The sequence below is a fragment of the Nerophis ophidion genome, linkage group LG21 (assembly GCF_033978795.1).
Source record: "Nerophis ophidion isolate RoL-2023_Sa linkage group LG21, RoL_Noph_v1.0, whole genome shotgun sequence".
In the NCBI taxonomy this organism is placed as follows: Eukaryota; Metazoa; Chordata; class Actinopteri; order Syngnathiformes; family Syngnathidae; genus Nerophis; species Nerophis ophidion.
Window position 1 is genome coordinate 10999093 of NC_084631.1, and position 22082 is coordinate 11021174.

General features: G+C 39.9%; 1 protein-coding gene across 6 annotated transcripts in view; it reads right to left on the reverse strand.

Moving 5' to 3' along the window:
• Positions 1 to 646: 646 nt before the first annotated feature.
• The window catches only part of gramd1a (GRAM domain containing 1A), a 121501-nt gene continuing 100065 nt past the window's right edge, over positions 647 to 22082 (reverse strand). For all 6 annotated transcript variants that reach the window (XM_061881911.1, XM_061881910.1, XM_061881912.1 and 3 more), the window contains 7 exons: positions 20657 to 20799; positions 17076 to 17179; positions 16763 to 16990; positions 16607 to 16691; positions 8770 to 8877; positions 6120 to 6240; positions 647 to 1795 (listed from right to left, as the gene is read on the reverse strand). In XM_061881911.1, the coding sequence (XP_061737895.1) occupies positions 1700 to 1795; positions 6120 to 6240; positions 8770 to 8877; positions 16607 to 16691; positions 16763 to 16990; positions 17076 to 17179; positions 20657 to 20799 (885 nt within the window). In that variant the 3' untranslated portion in view covers positions 647 to 1699. The remainder of the gene's footprint in view (positions 1796 to 6119; positions 6241 to 8769; positions 8878 to 16606; positions 16692 to 16762; positions 16991 to 17075; positions 17180 to 20656; positions 20800 to 22082) is intronic.

The window sequence follows — 22082 nt, forward strand, 5'->3', positions numbered from 1 at the left end:
TAGAATAGTGACACAGGTGCAGAATAAACATGAACGGGGGTCAGGACTCACCGAGAATGGTTTGGAGTGGGCCCCTTCCTCTTCCAACATGACTGTGCACCAGTGCACAAAGAAAGGTCCATAAAGACATGGATGACAGAGTCTGGTGTGGATGAACTTGACTGGCCTGCACAGAGTCCTGACCTGAACCCTATAGACCTTTGGGATGAATTAGAACGGAGACAACATCAGCGTGTGACTTTGGAAGAATGGTGGAAAGCTCCTATAAACACACTCCGCTACCTTGTGGACAGCCTTCCCAGAAGAGTTGAAGCTGTAGTAGCTGCAAAAGGTGGACCCACATCATATTGAACCCTATGGGTTAGGAATGGGATGACACTTCAAGTTCATATGTGAGTCAAGGCAGGTGGCCAAATACTTCTGGCAATATAGTGTATTAATAAATAGTATGAGCTAATTTTATTGAAATTGTATTAAAAACTGCATCACGCCAATTTTTCATATCCAACGCGTGTAATTGATAAATGATTAGCTCACAAAGTGAAGAAAATATTTAGTATTAAGAAAATTGATTGAAATAATAAATAACACGTTATGACCTCGCCAAGGGAAGATTTTAAATCATTACCAAGTGAAGAAAAAAATGTTATTTCATTGAAATTATTAAATATTGCTTTATTTATAAATATTTCGAATTTTTTTCACTGCTAAATTCCTGATGTTGACTCCTCAGCAAACACAAAAAGACAAGCAAGGACATTTTTTTTGTACGTTTTTTTTTTTTTTTCCCCCCCCATTTCTCTCCGCGTGCACAATCACGTGTTCACAGTTAACATTCTGGACTCCGCCCCCTTTCCCTACGTCACAGTCTCCGCCCCTTCATAATAAATAACACGGACATGTTGCTGGGCCGCGCACAGCAGGGCCGCAGCAAGCAGGTGAAACCAAGGAGGGCGGTGGGGGTGAAGAGACCACGTGATTGGGAGCCAGGAGTGGGCGTGACCAAGCAACATGGGGGGCGGGGCAAAGGGATTGTAAAGACAGGGAAAAATATTGAGATTTTTTTCTTAAAAAAAAAAAAAACTAAACAAAACAAAGTAACAGGATGAAAATACATTCCCTTTTTTTTTTCTGTCACGGAATTTTCCGGTTGGTCCTTCAAGTTTGGCAAACATTAAGAAAATGCAACATCTGAAATGTAACGCGGACTCCTTGTGATCACACACGCACCAACATTGTTTGGATATTCCACCCGTCAAACATTCAAGAAGAGTCCGTATTGTGGGCGTCGTCCTCCAGCAGCTCCGCCTTTTGGTCCAACGTGATTGACAGCAAGTGAGGACGAGACGTCAGGTCAAAAGGTTAGAATAAATACTGCAAGTGGTCCACAATAACTAACTTCTTCTTCATTATTACGATTATTATTATTATATAAAACAAGAAAACAGCCTTGGGAAGAGGAGGCGTATGTCTGAAAGGAGGAAGAGGAGGAGGCGGAGCCGTCCTTCTTCGCTGAAACGTGGCATCCAAAAAAGGACATGCTCATATGGCCCCGCCCCTCTCTAAGATTATTGCTGATTGACCACTCGGGGGGCGTGGCTTCAAGTCTAACAGGTGAGGGTGCTTGTGGGTCATGTTCTGTTGTTCCCTGGCAACGGTGAGAGTGGGCGGGGCAGTACCATGGGAGCGGGGTAGGGGCTCAGGTATCCGTTGGGGTCTCCGGGATTGGGTCCGGGTCCTGCTGGACTCCCGGGACCGCGATGCCTTGGTGCAGTTTTTCGAGCGACTGCTTCATCTGGCAAAAAAAAAAAAAAGGAAGTTGGAAGACATAAAAATCACGCAATAAAACGGCAAAAATAATAATCACAATTATTCATTCAATTGAAAACACAAATATTTATCTAGTATTTATATAGAGCAGGGGTCACCAACGCTGTGCCCGCGGGCACCAGGTAGCCCGTAAGGACCAGATGAGTCGCCCGCTGGCCTGTTCTAAAAATAGCTCAAATAGCAGCACTTACCAGTGAGCTGCCTCTATTTTAAAACCATTTTTATTTACTAGCAAGCTGGTCTTGCTTTGCTCGACATTTTTAATTTTAAAAGAGACAAAACTCAAATAGAATTTGAAAATCCAAGAAAATATTCAAAAGACTTGGTCTTCACTCGTTTAAATAAATTAATTTAATTGATTAAATCGATTCATTTATTTCAGAAAGACAATTTTAGAGAAAAAATACAACCTTAAATGTGCTTTTAGGATTTTTAAACACATATACCTTTTTGCCTTTTAAATTCCTTCCTCTTCTTTCCTGACAACTTAAGTCAATGTTCAAGTTATTTATTTTTTTTGTTGTAAAGAATAATAAATACATTTTGATTTAATTCTTCATTTTTGCTTCTGTTTTTTCGACAAAAAATATTTGTGAAATATTTCTTCAAGCTTATTATGATTAAAATAAATAAAAAAAATATTCTGGCAAAGCTAGAAAATCTTTAGAATCAAATTTAATACTTATTTAAACGTCTTGTGAATTTCTTTTAAAATTTTTGTTCTGGAAAATCTAGAAGAAATAATGATTTGTCTTTGTTAGAAATATAGCTTGGTTCAATTTGTTATATATTCTAACAAAGAGCAGATTGGATTTTAACCTATTTAAAACATGTCATCAAAATTGTAAAATTAATCTTAATCAGGAAAAATTACTAATGATGTTTCATAAATTATTTTTTTAATTTGTTCAAAAAGATTTGCATTGGCTAGTTTTTCTCTTCTTTTTTTCAGTTGAATTTTGAATTTTAAAAAGTCAAAATTGAAGATGAACTATGTTTAAAATGTAAATTTTCCTTTTTTTCCTTTTTTCTCCTCTTTTAAACCGTTCTATTAAGTGTTTTTTCATCATTTATTCTCTACAAAAAACCTTCCGTAAAAGGAAAAAAACTGTACGACGGAATGACAGACAGAAAAACCAATTTTTTATATATATATATATAGATTTATTTATTAAAGGTAAATTGAGCAAATTGGCTATTTCTGGCAATTTATTAAAGTGTGTATCAAACTGGTGGCCTTTCACATTAATCAGTACCCAAGAAGTAGCTCTTGGTTTCAAAAAGGTTGGTGACCCCTGATTTAGAGATATACATTATCCATCCATCCATTTTCTACCGCTTATTCCCTTTCGGGGTCGCGGGGGGTGCTGGCGCCTATCTCAGCTACAATCGGGCGGAAGGCGGGGTACACCCTGGACAAGTCGCCACCTCATCGCAGGGCCAACACAGATAGACAGACAACATTCAGACTCACATTCACACACTAGGGCCAATTTAGTGTTGCCAATCTACCTATCCCCAGGTGCATGTCTTTGGAAGTGGGGGGAAGCCGGAGTACCCGGAGGGAACCCACGCATTCACGGGGAGAACATGCAAACTCCACACAGAAAGATACACATTACTAATGAGTAAACAAGTACAATACTAAAAGTATTTTTTCAGTATTTTTCACCTTTTACACTAATTTGACCACCATAGAGTGTGTGCTTTTTGTGTCAAATAAAATGGTCACATTTATCGGTGCAATACATCTTTGGGACAATTTTGACCAACATTTTAAGCCAAAGCATAAAATTTGTGTTTTAAGTACATCATGAGGTACTTTTTTGAACAGGACATGATGTTGCGCACAGCGCTGTTATAGTGAAGGGGGGAAGTGTGCTGTTGTTCTGAGCTGAAGTGCATAGTGCAAAGACTTTCTGCACAGTCAGTTAGTTGCTACAGAGCTCCATACTTTATGTGACCTTCCAATTAGCCCACGTACAGTATGCAGAGAGCTTCACGGAATGGGTTTCCATGGCTGATCAGCTGCTACAAAGGCATACATCACCAAGTCCAATGCAAAGCGTGGTGTAAAGTATGTCGCCACTGGGCTGTATGTAGAGCAGTGGAGAAGCTTTCTCTGGACTAATGAGTCCCGCTTTTCCATCTGGCAATCTGATGGACGAGTCTGGGTTTGGAGGTTGCCAGGAGAATGCTACATTTCGGACTGCATTGTACCAAGTGTAAAATTTGGTGGAGGAGGAATTATGGCGTGGGGTTGTCATTCAGGAGTTGGGCTTGGCCCCTTAGTTCCAATGAAAGGAACTTTGAATGCTCCAGGATAACAACACATTTTGGTAAATTCCATGGGATGGCATTTCAAGTTCATATGCGAGTAAAAGCAGGTGGCCAAATATACGTTTGGCAATATAGTGTATGACACTCCCTGCAGTGTCTAATATCTAATATCTAATCCACAACCATTTCAACTCACTCAATCTTTTCGGATCGGGTCGTTCTAAAAAAAAATGTATATTGTCCCTGAATCGTATTGGCAACCTCAAATTCTGAATCAAAGTTAAATTTAATTGTTACGTGTGTAAAAAGTCAAATATTTAGCAGACTCAGTAAGTAACTTAGTAATATTACATTTATGGTGTCTGCTAAAAGTTTGTTCAATTATAAAATGAAACTTTGTATTACAAACCACGTTTCCACATGATTTGGGAAATTGTGTTGGATGTAAATATAAACATAATACAAGGATTTGCAAATCCTTTTCAACCCATATTCAGTTGAATGCACTACAAAGACAAAATATTTGATGTTCAAACTCATAATTTTTTTTTTTTTTTCATGGCTGCAACACGTGCCAAAGTAGTTGGGAAAGGACATGTTCACCACTGTGTTACATCACCTTTTCTTTTAACAACACTCAATAAACGTTTGGGAACTGAGGAAACTAATTGTTGAAGCTTTGAAAGTGGAATTCTTTCCCATTCTTGTTTTATGTAGAGCTTCAGTCGTTCAACAGTCCGGGGTCTCCGCTGTCGTATTTTACGCTTCGTAATGCGCCACACATTTTCCATGGGAGACGGGACTGGACTGCAAGCGGACCAGGAAAGTACCCACACTCTTTTTTTACGAAGCCACGCTGTTGTAATTTTGTCTTGCTGAAATAAGCAGGGGCGTCCATGATAACGTTGCTTAGATGACAACATATGTTGCTCCAAAACCTGTATGGACCTTTCAGCATTAATGGTGCCTTCACAGATGTGTAAGTTACCCATGCCTTGGGCACTAATACACCCTCCATACCATCACAGATGCTGGCTTTTGAACTTTGTGCCTATAACAATCCGGATGGTTATTTCCCTCTATGTTCCGGAGGACACCGCGTCGTCTGTTTCCAAATTTAATTTGAAATGTGGACTCGTCAGACCACAGAACACCTTTCCACTTTGCATCAGTCCGTCTAAGGTGAGCCAAGCCGGCGGCGTTTCAGGATATTGTTGATAAAGGGGTTTGGCTTTGCATAGTAGAATTTTAACTTGCACTTACAGATGTAGCGACCAACTGTAGTTACTGACAGTGGTTTTATGAAGTGTTACTAAGCCCATGTGGTGATATCCTTTACACAATGATGTCGGTTTTTGATGCAGTACCGCCTGAGGGATCAAAAGTCCGTAAAATCATCGCTTACGTGCAGTGACTTCTCGAGATTCTCTGAACTTTTTGATGATTCTACGGAGCGTAGATGGTGAAATTCCTAAATTCCTTGCAATAGCTCGTTGAGAAATGTTGTTCTAAAACTGTTCGACAATTTGCTTACAAATTGGTGACCCTCGCCCCATCCTTGTTTGTGAATTACTTAGCATTTCATGGAAGCTGCTTTTATACCCAATCATGGCACCCACCTATTCCCAATTAGCCTGGACACCTGTGGGATGTTCCATATAAGTGTTTGATGAGCATTCCTCAACTTTATCAGTATTTATTGCCACCTTTCCCAACTTCTTCGTCACGTGTTGCTGGCATCAAATTCTAAAGTTAATGATTATTTAAAAAAAAAAATTGGTATCAGTTTGAGCATCAAATATATTGTCTTTGTAGCATATTCAACTGAATATGGGTTGAAAATGATTTGCAAATCATTGTATTCCGTTTATATTTACATCTAAAACACAATTTCCCAACTCATATGGAAACGGGGTTTGTACATGTCATGTTCATCGTGGGATGCCTGATTTGGGGCACAGTGATTTCCATACATTGACGCATGTCGCCAAGGAGGGTGAAGCACTCGCCTGGTCAAGAAGAGCCACGGACGACTGCAGGATCTGCTGCCACTTGCTGAGCTGCGCCTGGTGGAATTGTCTCTGCAGCTGCAGCACCTGAGCCCACTCGCCTGCCGTCTGCGGCAGAGGACTGGTGGCGGGGGGGAAGAGAAAGCGGAGAAACCACGTCAAATTCCGCCACACATAGGACGACGTTCACGTCACACTTGCTACGGTGGATTGAACACAGGTGTTACGTAACATCATCAGTGCGGGGGAGGGCTCAAGGCTTGGAAAAAAAAGTCTGCATGGCACCCAGTGAATGTTTTTTGGGATATACTTTTTTTTTTGTAATTGCGCATTTTTGGTTGACATGATGAAAATATAGATTTTAATTAGATCCGGGCGGGTGGCGGTTGAACCATCCGGAGACATTTGATATACATGGTTCTGGGATCGGTATCCTTTGCCATTTAAAGAGCCATTTAAGACCCGTGTCATAAGCGAAGAAGTCAATATGAGACGCTATTATTCTATCGAATGACTGCCAGCAGTCACCCAGATATTAAATATTAGTGCGTGCTATAAATACAATGGCTTTGTCGCCTTCTACACCACACACGATCTGCTTGTCAGTCCAGCATCATGTTGTGTGTGACTTCCGCGGCAACACGCACACGACTGCAAGGCATACTGGGTGACACAGAGTACACTAATGGTTGTGATATAAACAATTTTAACACTCTTAGTAATATGCGCCACGCTGTGAAGCCACACCAATTAAGAACGACAAACACATTTCGGGAGAACATCCTCACAGTAACACAACATAAACGCAACACAACAAATACCCATAATTCTTTGTATTCATGACACTTCCTGACTATTTTATACATCCCAACCCGAGTCCGAGTCAAGGTCGCATTATATGGGACCGCAAAATATTGAACTTTTTGTTGCTGCTCATCATTGTAGTCTGTGATCTGCAGGTGTGTGCGTCTACTTTGAGGGACTGATCATGAGTTATGACAACTGATGAAACATGAATAGACATACAATTATGCAGTGCTAAAATTAATAAATACTAACTAATATAATAATAAATAATGATAGTAGAAATACTGTACATTCCAGAATATAAGTCGTTACTTTGTTCCTACAGTTTGAACCCTGTGGGTTATAAAACGGTGTGGCTAATTAATGGATTTACGGCCATAAAGCAAATAGTTAAAAAACAACAACAAACAAAGCAAACACACTTCTACTTGCAACTTGAAGTAGAAGTTCAGTCTACGTTTGTAAGTTTTACAATATAACTAAAACAATTCTCCCATGTGTGATTTCAATAGGAGAGTTTTCATGCATATTTGTACACACTATTGTAATGTAATCCAGCTAGCAGCGTTTACGAGTGTCTGTGTTAGTATTATTAACTTACAATGGCATTCTTTTTGTGTTGTTTTAGTTTCACAAATTCCTCAGTAATTTCACCTAAAACGTTACTTGTGGAGCTATTGAGTCTGTTGAGCTGATTGGAGAGCTAGCTTCCGCAGCAAGCGGGCCCATGACGATGACTTCAGTTATGTTTGATCAGCTGTTTATTTGCCGTGTTACAGACACTGTTTGGAAACAATTAAGGTTTGTATATAAACATTTCCCAAAAATGTCTGTGTAAATAACTAATTTCACAACATACCGTATTTCCTTGAATTGCCGCCGGGGCGCTAATTAATTTAAAACCTCTTCTCACTCCTGCGCTTACCAAAGGCATGCGGTAAAAGTAAGCATGCGCTAATTATTTTAAAACCTCATCTCACTGCGGCACTTACCAAAGGTATGCAGTAAAAAAATTGAGTGTGATGTAAGCTTGGACCTTAAATACTACTGAATAGCTCTTAATCTTCTTCCCTTCATGCGATTTCAAATTACCGGTATTGAAATCAGCCTCCTCCATTTTGAAAATGATGACAGGGGAAGTGTCACTCGTGACGTCACGAGTTTGGCCCCCGGCGGTAATACTAAGCATGCGCTAATTATTTTGGGAAGCGAGTGTGACCCGGCAGTAATTCAAGGCAGGCGCATACTATATGCCCTGTGGCAATTCAAGGAAATACGGTATATGGAAAAATATTTTTCCCTAAAATTAAGTGTGTGCGGCTTATATAACAGTGCTCTCTATATGATTGTAAACAATGTAAGTAATTCAATGTATATACTATGATAATTAATCTGTGTGATGACTGTATTATGCTGATAGTATATATTTGTACCATGAATTGATTAACGTGGACCCCGACTTAAACAAGTTGAAAAACTTTTTGGGGTGTTACTATTTAGTGGTCAATTGTACGGAATATGTACTGAACTGTGCAATCTACTGATAAAAGTTTCAATCAATCAAAATACGCAAGACACTGTCAAATTTAGGACCAAATGAAAAAACAAACCTAATCAGTCCTAATTTTTGCAGCTAAAACATTCTCTATAATTTCTTCAGTTTGTTTGATATTGTCATTACTGCCACAAGTGGTGGAAAAGTGCATTACAACTGAGTACCGAGCGGCCCATACGGACCACAACTGAGAAACAGATATTTTTTGGTGGTCCTCTAGGGGGCGCTTATGGTTAAGAACTATTGCTTTAGACCCCACCACAAGGTTTAGTAGTATCTGATGCTTACCTGTCTGTTAGGGAGTAGGAGTGCCATGTCTCCAGTGTATGGGCCGCTCGCTCCAGGGCGTAAAGCTTGTAGAAGAGCAGCATGTTGAGCGCCACCAGCACCACCAGACTGAGAACACATACACGTGTCAACACCTTTCACAACAGCATTTAAGGCCAAGATTCCAGCAAGTAGTTCTGACATCATACCGTGGTCACAACCAACTCAACCGAGAGGAAGAAACCCACACCGTCAACAAAAGGACAACAATGGAGGGCATCGTTTTTTTACTCTTTCAGTAAGTGACCAATCAGCACACTGCGAGGTGTCTAGCTCTGCCTATTAGCTACCACTGTTGCACACTGAAGGGTTACAAGAGGGGATTTGATATTGATAACTCCTTTTGGTACCATTCACAACTATCCGAGGGTTAGCCCTGCATGTAATCGATCATGGCGCCCCGTCATGGTAAACTAAAATGACTTTTTTTTCACATGAAAATAAATTTAAGTCATATAAATATATAGTGTAATAAAACTGGGGGGGTGGGTTCGACTGTAAATTGCGGACTATAAGCCGCTACTTTTTTTCCTGCACTTTGAATCCTGCAGCTTATAAAACAGATTTTTATTCGCTGACAGCCATAATGGAAATAGTTCTCATTAAACACATGCAAAGACACTTAGTGTGTTATTCTGTTTTTGCTACGGCGCCATCTTTTGGACATGTACGCTCACTGCAGGTGCTGTTGGGTGAAAGTGAATTCCATCCATCCATCCATCCATTTTCTACCGCTTATTCCCTTTCGGGGTCGCGGGGGGGCGCTGGCGCCTATCTCAGCTACAATCGGGCAGAAGGCGGGGTACAGCCTGGACAAGTCGCCACCTCATCGCAGGGCCAACACAGATAGACAGACCACATTCACACTCACATTCACACACTAGGGCCAATTTAGTGTTGCCAATCAACTTATCCCCAGGTGCATGTCTTTGGAGGTGGGAGGAAGCCGGAGTACCCGGAGGGAACCCACTGTTGTTTAAAACTTTGAACTGGAGGTACAAGTGCCGTTCCGTTTTAGAGCCGTCCATAGCGTTCTTGCTCGTATGGATTCTGCATTCATCACGCCAAGCAACGTTTGTGAGTTATACAATATGACTGAAACAATTCTTACTTACTGAACCGTCCCATGTGGGATGTCTGTAGGAGTGTTTTCATGTAATGAAATCAAGCTAGCGTCATTAGCATTAGCTAATATGCTAACACGTTTACAAGTGTTTGTGTTCGTATTATTAACCTACAATGCCATTCTTTTTGTATTGTTTCAGTTTCACAAATTCTTCAGGAAATTCACCAACACATCACCGTGGAGTTATTGAGTGTGTTTAGTTGATAGGAGAGCTATCTTAAGCACCTGGTGGGCCCATGACGATGACATATGTTTTGTTTGCCGTGTTACAGACACAATTAAGGTATGTAAATATACATTTACAGAATCTCTGTGTAAATAACTCATTTCACAACGTATTTATCCGCGGCTTATAGTCCGGTGCGTCTAATATATAGAAAACTATTCCCCCACACCTGAAATTTTGTGGGTGTGGGTTAAATACTGGTACGCCCCATAGTCAGGAAAATACAGTATATATATTAATTAGTGCTGCACCGAAAATAGAGCAAAAACCAGATGTTGTGATGATGTAACTAATACACAGCATTGTGTGGAGCAGAGGCAGCAGATTATATATATAAAAACACAAGTACAGTGTCCGATAACACCAGAAAGAGATGCTAGATTTCTTACTAGTCCTTTGTAATAAAGAAAAAGTCACTAAAAGGTTTGAAGAAGTCTCTAGAAACTTGAAAAACTCTCAACAAAGTACATTGTACAACAAGCAGCAGCAATTCAAAAATGCAAAGCGATTAAAACAAGTGGTAATACTAATTATTATTAACACAGATTAGTTTTTAAATGTATTTATAAAATATTTTAGCTTTTTTGAATAAAATATGCATCATATCAGATTATTTTTATGCAAATTGTATGACGTCATGTTGACCAAGCCCCCATTGCCACAGGTATGTTGGCAATCCGAGGGAAATCCTGCATCCTCAAAGGCGTCATGGCCAGTTATGCAAATTAGACAATGACAACCCTCCTCCTCCTGAAACCAACCCCCACAAATAGATTGCAGTCCTGTAGAGCAGTGGTTCTCAAATGAGAGTATGTGTACCCCTGGGGGTACTTGAAGGTATGCCAAGGGGTACGTGAGATTTTTTTAAAATATTCTAAAAATAGCAACAATTCAAAAATCCTTTATAAATATATTTATTGAATGATACTTCAACAAAATATGAATTTAAGTTCACAAACTGTGAAAAAAAATACAACAATGCAATATTCAGTTTTGACAGCTAGATCTTTTTTATGGACATGTTCCATAAATATTGATGTTAAAGATTTATTTTTTTGTGAAGAAATGTTTAGAATTAAGTTCATGAATCCAGATGGATCTCTTTTACAATCCCCAAAGAGGGCACTTTAAGTTGATGATTACTTTTATGTGTAGAAATCTTTATTCATAATTGAATCACCTGTTTATTTTTCAACAAGTTTTTAGTTATTTTGATATCTTTTTTCCCCAAATAGTTCAAGAAAGAACACTACAAATTAGCAATGTTTTGCACTGTTATACAATTTAATAAATCAGAAACTGATGACTGTATTTTACTTCTTTATCTCTTTTTTTCAACCAAAAATGCTTTGCTCTGATTAAAGGGTACTTGAATTAAAAAAATGTTCACAGGGGGTACATCACTGAAAAAAGGTTGAGAACCACTGCTGTAGAGCAAACAAGAGTGTGTGTTGTCCACTGAAAGGACACATGGTTCCTCAAATTATGGGCTCAAAAAGTGCGTCCCAACTGTTGACGGCTAATGTAGGCTACACATAACATTAGAATTATCGTTTGTGTGAAACAAATATATATATATGGCAACGCGGAAAGGACTATAACTGCTTTTTGCCTCATCCCTCAAAGCGTCAGTAAAAAATGCATTACCGAACCGATAAATCCAAAAGAGATGATAAAGTATTATCTTCTCACAGATGCTGCTTGGTGGTTGTTTGAGCACACTGCAGCTCGTCCTGGACAGTCCTACTCCTTAATGGTTCGGTCACACGCAGGATTCTCACAGGAATGAGGCAAAAATACAACCTTGCCTGATGTATTTCAGGTAACAAATGCGTGTACTTGTGAGGTACTTGGTGGAAACTGGGCTTTTTTAATGCGATGGCTGACACATGAGGGTCACAAACATATTGGGTTGTGTCACATGACAGTGGGGCTTTGTTACGGGAAATATCACAGCTTTTAGGTGGCGGTCTGAAGCAGTGACACTTAATAGGATGTTTTATAGTGGCGTGTGTGTGTGCTTGCAGGCAGAGGAAGTAGGAGTGTTGTACAGTACCTGATACAGATCCTACACACATGTAGAACGTGTTGCAAAAGGAGAAAGAGAACATAAGAATGGCATCATGAGGCTGAGCGTTTACAAAGCAGAACCATAGCAACACGCAGAAAGAAGCCGGCACACAACAATCCATGAAAAAATTGCTTTCTTGTAGGGTTGTCCCCATACCAATATTTTGGTACTGGTAGCAAAATGGATTTCAAGAATTTTCAAATAAAAGGGAAATTCCTGATGTTAATTTAAACATATGTTTCTTATTGCAATCAAAGAAGAATGTTTGAACATATTAGACAAATTGTCTTATAGTAGTAAGTAGGCAAACAAAGGCACTTAATTGTCTGCTGACATATGCAGTAACATATTGTGTCATTTCTCATTCTATTATTTTGTCAAAATTATTAATCAACTTGTACATTTACTGATACTATCTGCGTACTTTCTGTTTTAACACGTTCTATTTACGCTTCTGTTCAAATGTAATAATCCCTTATTCTTCTCTTCTTTGATACTTTAATACCTTTTGGCTGATACTACAAATTCGGGTACAATCCAATATCTAGTAGTTACATACATTGGAAATATTTTGAGTTCTTCTGTGTCCAGGGACATATTTCCTGACTTTATAAACAATAACAAAATCACTTGTATTGACTACATATATAGCTCTTGTACTTGGTCTCATTACAATCAATATTTGGATAGATAAACCCAACTGTTTACATTCAGGATTGCTAGCTTTCTGTTCGCGGTTAGCTAATGTATCTTCCTATGGTGTGGAGTGAAGCATTTTTAGCTATTCCTCAAATGAAAGACAGCAAGTTTATTTGCCGCCATGGAGGCGAGAATTGGCAATTTAGAAGTAGCTAAAACACCGTGGACGGATGTTAGCCTCTGGTTAACTATATTTTTGAAACACCGCTCTTAAAGGGGAACATTATCACCAGACCTATGTAAGCGTCAATATATACCTTGATGGTGCGAAAAAAGACCATATGTTTTTTAACCTATTTCCAAACTCTAAAAGGGTGAATTTGGCGATTTAAACGCCTTTCAATTGCTCGCCTGTCGGACGTGGTCAAAAGATGCGAAAGTCCCTCGTTTATTCTGCACACTTTACCGACGACAGCTATGCTACGACAGAGATGGCACAGAGATGGCAAGAATGTGTGGATATCCTGCGACACTCAAAGCAGATGCATTTCCAACAATAAAGTCAACGAAATCACAAAGGTGAGTTTTGTTGATGTTATTGACTTATGTGGAGTGCTAATCAGACATATTTCGTCACGGCATGACTGCAAGCTAATTGATGCTAACATGCTATTTAGGCTAGCTGTATGTACATATTGCATCATCATGCCTCATTTGTAGCTCTATTTGCATCCAGCCGTTCCCTCCACCCACATTTGGTGTCAAACAAACACATACAAATCGTTGGTTGGAAGGCGATCTCCGAATTCGTCCGCGCTTCCTCCCGTGCCGCTGTCTGTCGTGGTATGGCTCAAAATCTTCTGTTTCTTATTTAATTTCGTTTTCGGTACCTGCCTCCATACTCCAACTATCCGTTTCAATACATGCGTAATCTGTTGAATCGCTTACGGAGCTGAAATCCGAGTCTGAATCCGAGCTACTATGCTACACCTATCTGTGCTATCCGCCATGTTTGTTTTTGGTGGCTTCACGCAGTGACGTCGCAGGACAATAGACGGGTGGATATAGCGATGGTGTAAATCAGGCACTTTGAAGCCGTTTTTCGGGATGTTGCGTGATGGGTAAAATTTTGAGAAAAACTTCAAAAAATAAAATAAGCCACTGGGAACTGATTTTTATTGGTTTTAACCATTCAGAAATTGTGATAATGTTCCCCTTTAAAGGTTCAACTTTGTTGTTAATTTTGAAGACAAAATAGGTCCATTTTCCCTCTTCTGTCTCCACACTGTTTACGCTTGTAACTGCTTTGTGTGTGTGTTGACTCACATGCGCCTCGGTTCATATTACCAGCAATGTTACCAGGCCGCGCCATAATGTCCATGAAAAATATAAATACAGGTATTTTTCAAAGCCAGTATATTACCTTAGAGGCCTACTGATATGAGATTTTCTTATTTAAATGAGGATAGCAGGTCCATTCTATGTGTCATACTTGATCATTTTTGCGATATTGCCATATTTTTGCTGAAAGGATTTAGTAGAGAACATCGACGATAAATTTCGCAACTTTTGGTCGCTAATAAAAAACCTTGCCTTTACCGGAAGTAGCAGACGATGTGCGTGTGACGTCACTGATTGTAGGGCTCCTCACATCCTCACATTGTTTACAATCATGGCCACCAGCAGCGAGAGCGATTTGGACCGAGAAAGCGACAATTTCTCCATTAATTTGAGCGAGGATTAAAGATTCGTGGATGAGGAAAGTTAGAGTGAAGCACAAAAAAACAAAAAAAAGAAAAAGCGACGGCTCCAGGCGGCAGCAGTGGGACCATTTCAGATGTATTAGACACATTTACTAGGATAATTCTGGAAGATCCCTTATCTGCTTATTGTTTTAATAGTGTTTTAGTGAGATTGTAAAGTGATGCCTGAAAGTCGGATGGCTGCGGTGAACGCCAGTGTCTCTCAGAGAAGCCAATGCAGGAGCCAAGATCACAGCTGCCTTTTTGAACTGCAGTAGGAAGTCGCATAATCCGCTGAAGTCTCCGGTAAGAGCCGACTTAATATCACAATTTTCCCATCCAAAAACTTGCTGGTTGACGTAGAGAAACATGTTTGCTTGACCGCTCTGTGTTAAAGCTTCACAACAAACAAAGAAACACAGGCTGTGTTTCGGTGCTAAAGGCAGCTGCAATCCACCGCTTTCCACCAACAGCATTCTTCTTTATAGTCTCCATTATTAATTGAACAAATTGCAAAAGATTCAGCAACACAGATGTCCAAATTACTGTGTAATTATGCGATGAAGACAGACTACTTTTAGCCGTGTGTGGTGCTGGGCTAATATGTCCCCTCCAACCCGAGACGTCACGCGCACGCGTCATCATTCCGCGATGTTTTCAACAAGAAACTCCGCGGGAAATTTAATATTGTATTTTAGTCAACTAAACCGGCCGTATTGGCATGTGTTGCAATGTTAATATTTCATCATTGATGTATAAACTATCAGACTGCGTGGTCGGTAGTAGTGGGTTTCAGTGGGACTTTAACCTACTTCCTTGCCAAGTGTTTGACATATTTTATTATTCATACACCAATATTGTTTCATAATAATTTTCTAGTGAAGGAAGGTTTGATGCCATAAGCCATGGGTGTCAAACTCTGGCCCGCGGGCCAAATTTGGCCCGCCGTGTATTTTCATTTGGCCCTTGAGGCAATATCAAATAAACATTAAAGCTGGTCCGCCGGTATTATACAGCGGCGGTGTCGCTGTAACACCGCATTCACCGCTAATACACATACTTGCGAACCCCCCCCCCCACCGATTTTCCAAATTTCAGTGCCCCTCACGAAAATCACAGGGGGCAACCATTCTCCTAAATTTCTCCCGATTCCCACCTGGACAACAATATTGGGGGCGTGCCTTAAAGGCACTGCCTCAAGCGTCCTCTAAAACCTTTCGCCACGTCCGCTTTTTCTACATAGAAACAGCGTGCCAGCCTAGTCACATGATATATGTGGCGTTTACACACACACACGCTAATGCAATGCAAGCTTGATCAACAGCCATACAGGTCACACTGAGGGTGGCCGTATAAACAACTTTAAGACTGTTACAAATATGCGCCACACTGTGAACCAACACTAAACGAGAATGACAAGCAAATTTCGGGAAAACATCCGCACTGTAACACAACACAAACACAACAGAACAAATACACAGAACCCCTTGCAGTACTACCTCTTCCTGGACGCTACAATATAAAAAAATATTATTAGCCTGTGGGAAAAGTTTATTTTGATATTTACCTGAAAAGGCTGCAAATAGAAAAGAGGCTTTCAATTTCTATTTAAATTTGATTTGATATGCCATTGCTATTTTTAAATTATTAGTATTATTTGAAACTCGATTTTGCATGTCACTATAAAGTGATATAAGTCTCGCTTGTTCAATATTCAATGCAAAACTTGTTTATGTCCCTATTAAAAGGTTAATTTGTTCAACCTTGGCCCGTAGCTTTGTTCAGTTCAAAATTTTGGCCCACTCTGTATTTGAGTTTGACACCCCTGCCATAAGCGATCTTTACGAGGACAAGAGGGGTGCGTTTTTGTCTGTCCTTGTTTTATATCAAAACACTGCTATCCTGTTGGGTAAATAAGACACACGCCTCATTCAAAGAAAGAAGAAGAAAGTAGGCAGAGGAGAGCCAGGAGGAGAAAAAAAAAGGTGACTTACATGAAGCTGACGATCAGCAGGATAGTGGATATACTGTTCTGTGCTCCACCGCGAGCACGCTCTCCCAGCTTCATATACTGAGCACCTGCGAAAAATAGTTCGCCGTAGTTTGTCTCCAGTAAAAGCTTTAGAAAAGTGTCCTCCTCGCTCACTGACCAGCTTGTCTGAGGTCTCGGTCATCACCAACTCCTCTGTCGCCTCGGTCTGAGGCGCCCATGCCTTCCCCATCTCTCTCCCGCTCTCCCTGCCGGCGGGAGCAGTTCCTTTTACGTCGACGCAGGGCCGGCGGGGACCTGGCGGTTTCGGCGGCACTGGTGGCGCCGCCGGTGGTCACCACGGTGACCTCGGTCTGCAACAGCGTCTCCAGCTTGCACACCTCGCTCTCTGCGGATAGAAGTGGTCGGGTTTGGTCGTCAAGAGATGTGCGGCGAGGATGCGTGTGTTCAGTGAGGGCAGGCCTGCGACTCACCCATGTGGCGGTAGTACTCCTCGATGCCGCTCCAGGTGTTCTTCTCAATCAGCGCTTTGACCAGACTCCACGGCTGCTTCCGATAGCAGATGTCTGAGGACACTCTGGAAGACAGACGTTTACAACATTCCAGAGGGTTGCTTTGTGACCAAAATAAGGCCATTGCTAACCACTTACTCTGCTAATGATGTAAAGCAGGGGTGTTCAAACTACAGCCCGCGGGCCTTTTCAATTTGTCCCACGAGACGTCATGAGTTCAATAAAGCATCGCGCTGCAGAGTGCTTTCTAATTAATCTTAAATACCAGGCGGTTTCTGAATGTTACATTTTTGCTCCCATTTTGTGGACAATGTGAGTAAATCAGATCAATGACCCTTGAAAGTATGTTGTATTAATAAATAAATAAGTGGGTTGTACTTGTATAGCGCTTTTCTACCTTCAAGGTACTCAAAGCGCTTTGACACTACTTCCACATTTACCCATTCACACACATATTCACACACTGATGGAGGGAGCTGCCATGCAAGGCGCTATAGCACAGCATTTACTTGTATGACACAATCCAAACAACCTTCCCTAGTAACAGTACATAAAAAATAAAAAAATAAATGCAATTAAGATAAATGTTCAAATGGTCACACATAACCTGAACACTGAACATTGTAGATATATTGATATACACCCATAGAAATTAATTACAACGCATGAGGGGAAAAATGCAAAACACTCTCTCCACACTTGTGAATGATACTTATATAGCGCTTTTTCTCTAGTGATTCAAAGCGCTTTACATAGTGAAACTCAATATCTAAGTTACATTTAAACCAGTGTGGGTGGCACTGGGAGCAGGTGGGCAAAGTGTCTTGCCCAAGGACACAACGGCAGTGACTAGGATGGCGGTAGCGGGGATCGAACCTGCAACCCTCAAGTTGCTGGCACGGCCGCTCTACCAACCGAGCTATACCGCACTTATCCATGTTTGGTGCTTTTTAGGTGATTGAAATTTCTGATTGATTAGAAAACTTTAAACAAGGAAGGAGTCAAACTTTCACATACTCTTAAAATCCAATTATATTAATTATACATCCATCTTATTAATATAATAAGTACACAGAAAGGCACGCAATGTTTTTAGCCAAATACGACCCCCAAGTCAAAAGATTTGGACACCCCCGATGTAAAGCGGCTGTTCCATGTCTTTTTGGCATTATCCTAATGTTCCTAGTCTTGGTATAGCATGCCGTAAATTCCAGACTATAAGATGCTACTTTTTTCCTATGCTTTGAACCATGCAGCTTACAAAACGGTGCGGCTAGTTTATGGATTTTTCTACGGTGACGGTCATAAGGAAAATAGCTAAAAAAACAAAACAAAAACAAGCAGATACACTGAAAAATGGTGTGATTGTTTGTGCAATGGCGCCACCTTTTGGAAGAGTTCGCTCACTGCATGTGCTGCTCTGCCCTTCTGTCTAAAAGAAAGTTTCAACTGAAAGTACAAGTGCTGTTCAGTATTCTAGCAGTCCATAGCGTTACTACTACTCGAAAATTTCAAGCAAAGTTTGTAATTTTCCAATATAACAAACAATTCTTACTTACTATACCATCCCATGTGTGGTGTCTGTTGGAGTTTTGTCATGCATATTTGTATGTGCAATTGTAATGTAATCAATTTAGCATCATTAGATTTAGCTAATAAGCTAACATGTTTGAGTGTCTTTGTAAATATTATTAACTTACATTGGCATTCTTTTTTAATTGTTTCGGTTTCATAAATTCCTCAGTAAATTCACCAAAATGTCACTGTGGAGTTGTTGAGTCTGTTTAGCTGATTGGAGAGCTAACTTCCGCAGCGAGTGTGTCCATGACGATGACTTGTGTTTTGTTTGATCAGCCGTTATACTGCTGTGTTACAAACACCATTAGGAAACAATTAAGGTATGTAAATACACATTTAAAAAATATTTCTGCGTAAATAACTAATATCACAACATATACATCTGCAACCTAGTCAGATGCGGCTAACATATGGAAAAATAGTCCGAAAAATAAGGTAAGTTACAACTATACGCTATTTTGTAAAGGGCGGGGGTCCCCACATCTGCGGTCCCCTCCAAGGTTTCTCATTGTCATGCCATTGTGTTGAGTTTTTTCTTGCCCTGATGTGGGATCTGAGCCGAGGATGTCGTCGTGGCTTGTGCAGCCCTTTGAGACACTCGTGATTTAGGGCTATATAAGTAAACTTTGATTGATTGATTGATGTATTAAAAAACGGCAACAGCTGCATGTGCATGTACGAGCCAGTCTGCCCCTCAACAAGATGTTGGAGAAAAATATGTGACATATTGACTACAACGTCGGACTACAATTTCTAATTCACGCAAAGCTTTTTGGGTAAATTTATAACGGCTAGTTGGGGGGGAAAGCACAATGAAATGCAAGATTGTTTTATAAATATCTCCACCATGCCTCCATGGTTTGACATTTTCAGGACTTATGCAGATCCCAAATACACAAAAGCACGGACTAAAAGGTAAGAAAAGCTGGTTTTGCATAATAGGTCCACTCCAAACGGTTAGTATCGGCCAATTGGTGTGCACAAAAAAATTAATTCACATCTGACTTGTGAATCTTATTCATCTCGATTCTAAATCAATTCATACTTTCAAAAAATTGACAACAAAATATTTTTACACTATATTTTTAGGAATCTATTTTTTTTAAAATACATTTTTCATTCATCTCCATGCAACCAGAATGAGCTTTTCTAACCTGTTATTGTTTTAAAAAAGTTTCATAATCATTACACAAAATAATAGACAATTGATTCTGAATTGAATCGTCACCCCGGGAATCGGATGAAATTGTAAGGTGGGCAAAATTCACACTCAAATATTAAAAAAAGTTGTATCACAACACCTTCTTGTTACCCAAGTGCACAGAAAATAAAAACATTGTCCTCTGGTCAGTCTACCAGTAAGTCTGTGTAGGAAAAACGCCACAACATCGGAAGGCATACTTGCCAACCCTCCCGGATTTTCCGTGAGACTCCCGAAATTCAGCGCCTCTCCCGAAAACCTCCCGGGACAAATTTTATCCCGAAAATCTCCCGAAATTCAGACGGAGCTGGAGGCCACGCCCCCTCCAGCTCCATGTGGACCTGGGTGACATGTATAAAGAGCGTGTCTGCCCAATGACTTTATAACTGTAGAATAATCGAGGACGAATTCTTGGTTTCTTATGTGGGTTTATTGTTAGAAATACTTGACTTGGTGAATCTAGCGGTAAATATAGAATAGAATAGAGTGTACTTTATTGATCCCTGGGGGAAATTCAGCACCACAGTTCGCTCACAATAAACAATGATAATAATAAATATTATAATATATATCCATCCATCCATTTTCTACCGCTTATTCCCTTTCGGGGTCGCGGGGGGCGCTGGTATATATAATATGTTATAAATATAATATATGAATAATATAAATATACTCCTCCCCTCTTAACCACACCCCCCACCTCCCGAAATCGGAGGTCTCAAGGTTGGCAAGTATGTCGGAAGGGGAAGACAAAGAAACGCACCTGAGTCGACTCTTGTGCTTGCTGATGGCGGTGAGGCAGTATCTGTGCACGGTGTAGAAGTAGTCCTGGTACGGGATGCCCGAGGTGATGACCTCCGAGTCCACCACGTAACACTCGCCCTGAGCACTGCTCTTGTGTAGTGTCTAGACGTGGGGGAGAAAAAGCAGGGAGAGGATGTCAGCGTGCCAAACACTTACAATGTCAATAAGCTAGTTAATCGCTTGATTAAAAAACTGTCATTGTTGGTAGATCAATGGATGGTTGCCTGTTATTTCAAAATAGTTAGGCAGGTAATGCAGCGTCTCTGTGGCAACAAGAGGGACACTGTAGTCCTAAATAGAATCTAATGAGTATTCCACAAATGGTATGAAATAAAAATTAGGACTGTGCAATATGACTTTAAACTGTATACTGATATAAGTGTTTTACATCGGTCGATATAACTAATATATTTAAATCTTATGACCTATCGAAATTAAGGACCACGATAAAAATAAATGACATTTTCTTAGAATTTTTTAATTTTATTACAAATGTCACTTTACTCAGATTATAATTCCCTCGACTATCAACTAAAGGAAATGGAAGTCAACACAAACATGGAAAACACACGCACACACGCATTGTATGTATGAATGTGTATATATATATATATATACATACACACATATATATATATATATATATACATACACACATATATATATATATACATACATATATATATATATATATATACATATATATATATATATATATACATATATATATATATATAAATACACATACATACATATATATACATACATAGACATACATAAATATATATACATACATATATACACATATATATATCAGATCAGATCAATGACCCTTGAAAGTATGTTGTATTAATAAATAAATAAATGGGTTGTACTTGTATAGCGCTTTTCTACCTTCAAGGTACTCAAAGCGCTTTGACACTACTTCCACATTTACCCATTCACACACACATTCACACACTGATGGAGGGAGCTGCCATGCAAAGCGCTAACCAGCACCCATCAGGAGCAAGGGACACAACAGATGTAAGGTAGAGAGTCCCTTTACTGCGTCGGTATCCAATCCATTCCACTTGTTCAAATAGAAAATGCCCACATCACTCAAAATCCAGTTCACATTTTTTCTTCGACCTTGCTTGCGGCCCTGCAGGTGTGCAGCTTTGAAGCATGCAGCACTGCAGAATAAGAACATGAACGGATGCAAAATGGACGTAAGAAACTTTTTCAAGGATCTAAGTATTCATCACGGCTAGTAGTAAAATGTATTAGCTCCACTTTACACCAGGTCTATGTTTGACAAATAAAAACCTGTCTCGCACACTATAGACAACCTCAGTGCACGTCGTACATTTGTTGTTTTGCAAACAAAAGTTACATTCCGCTCT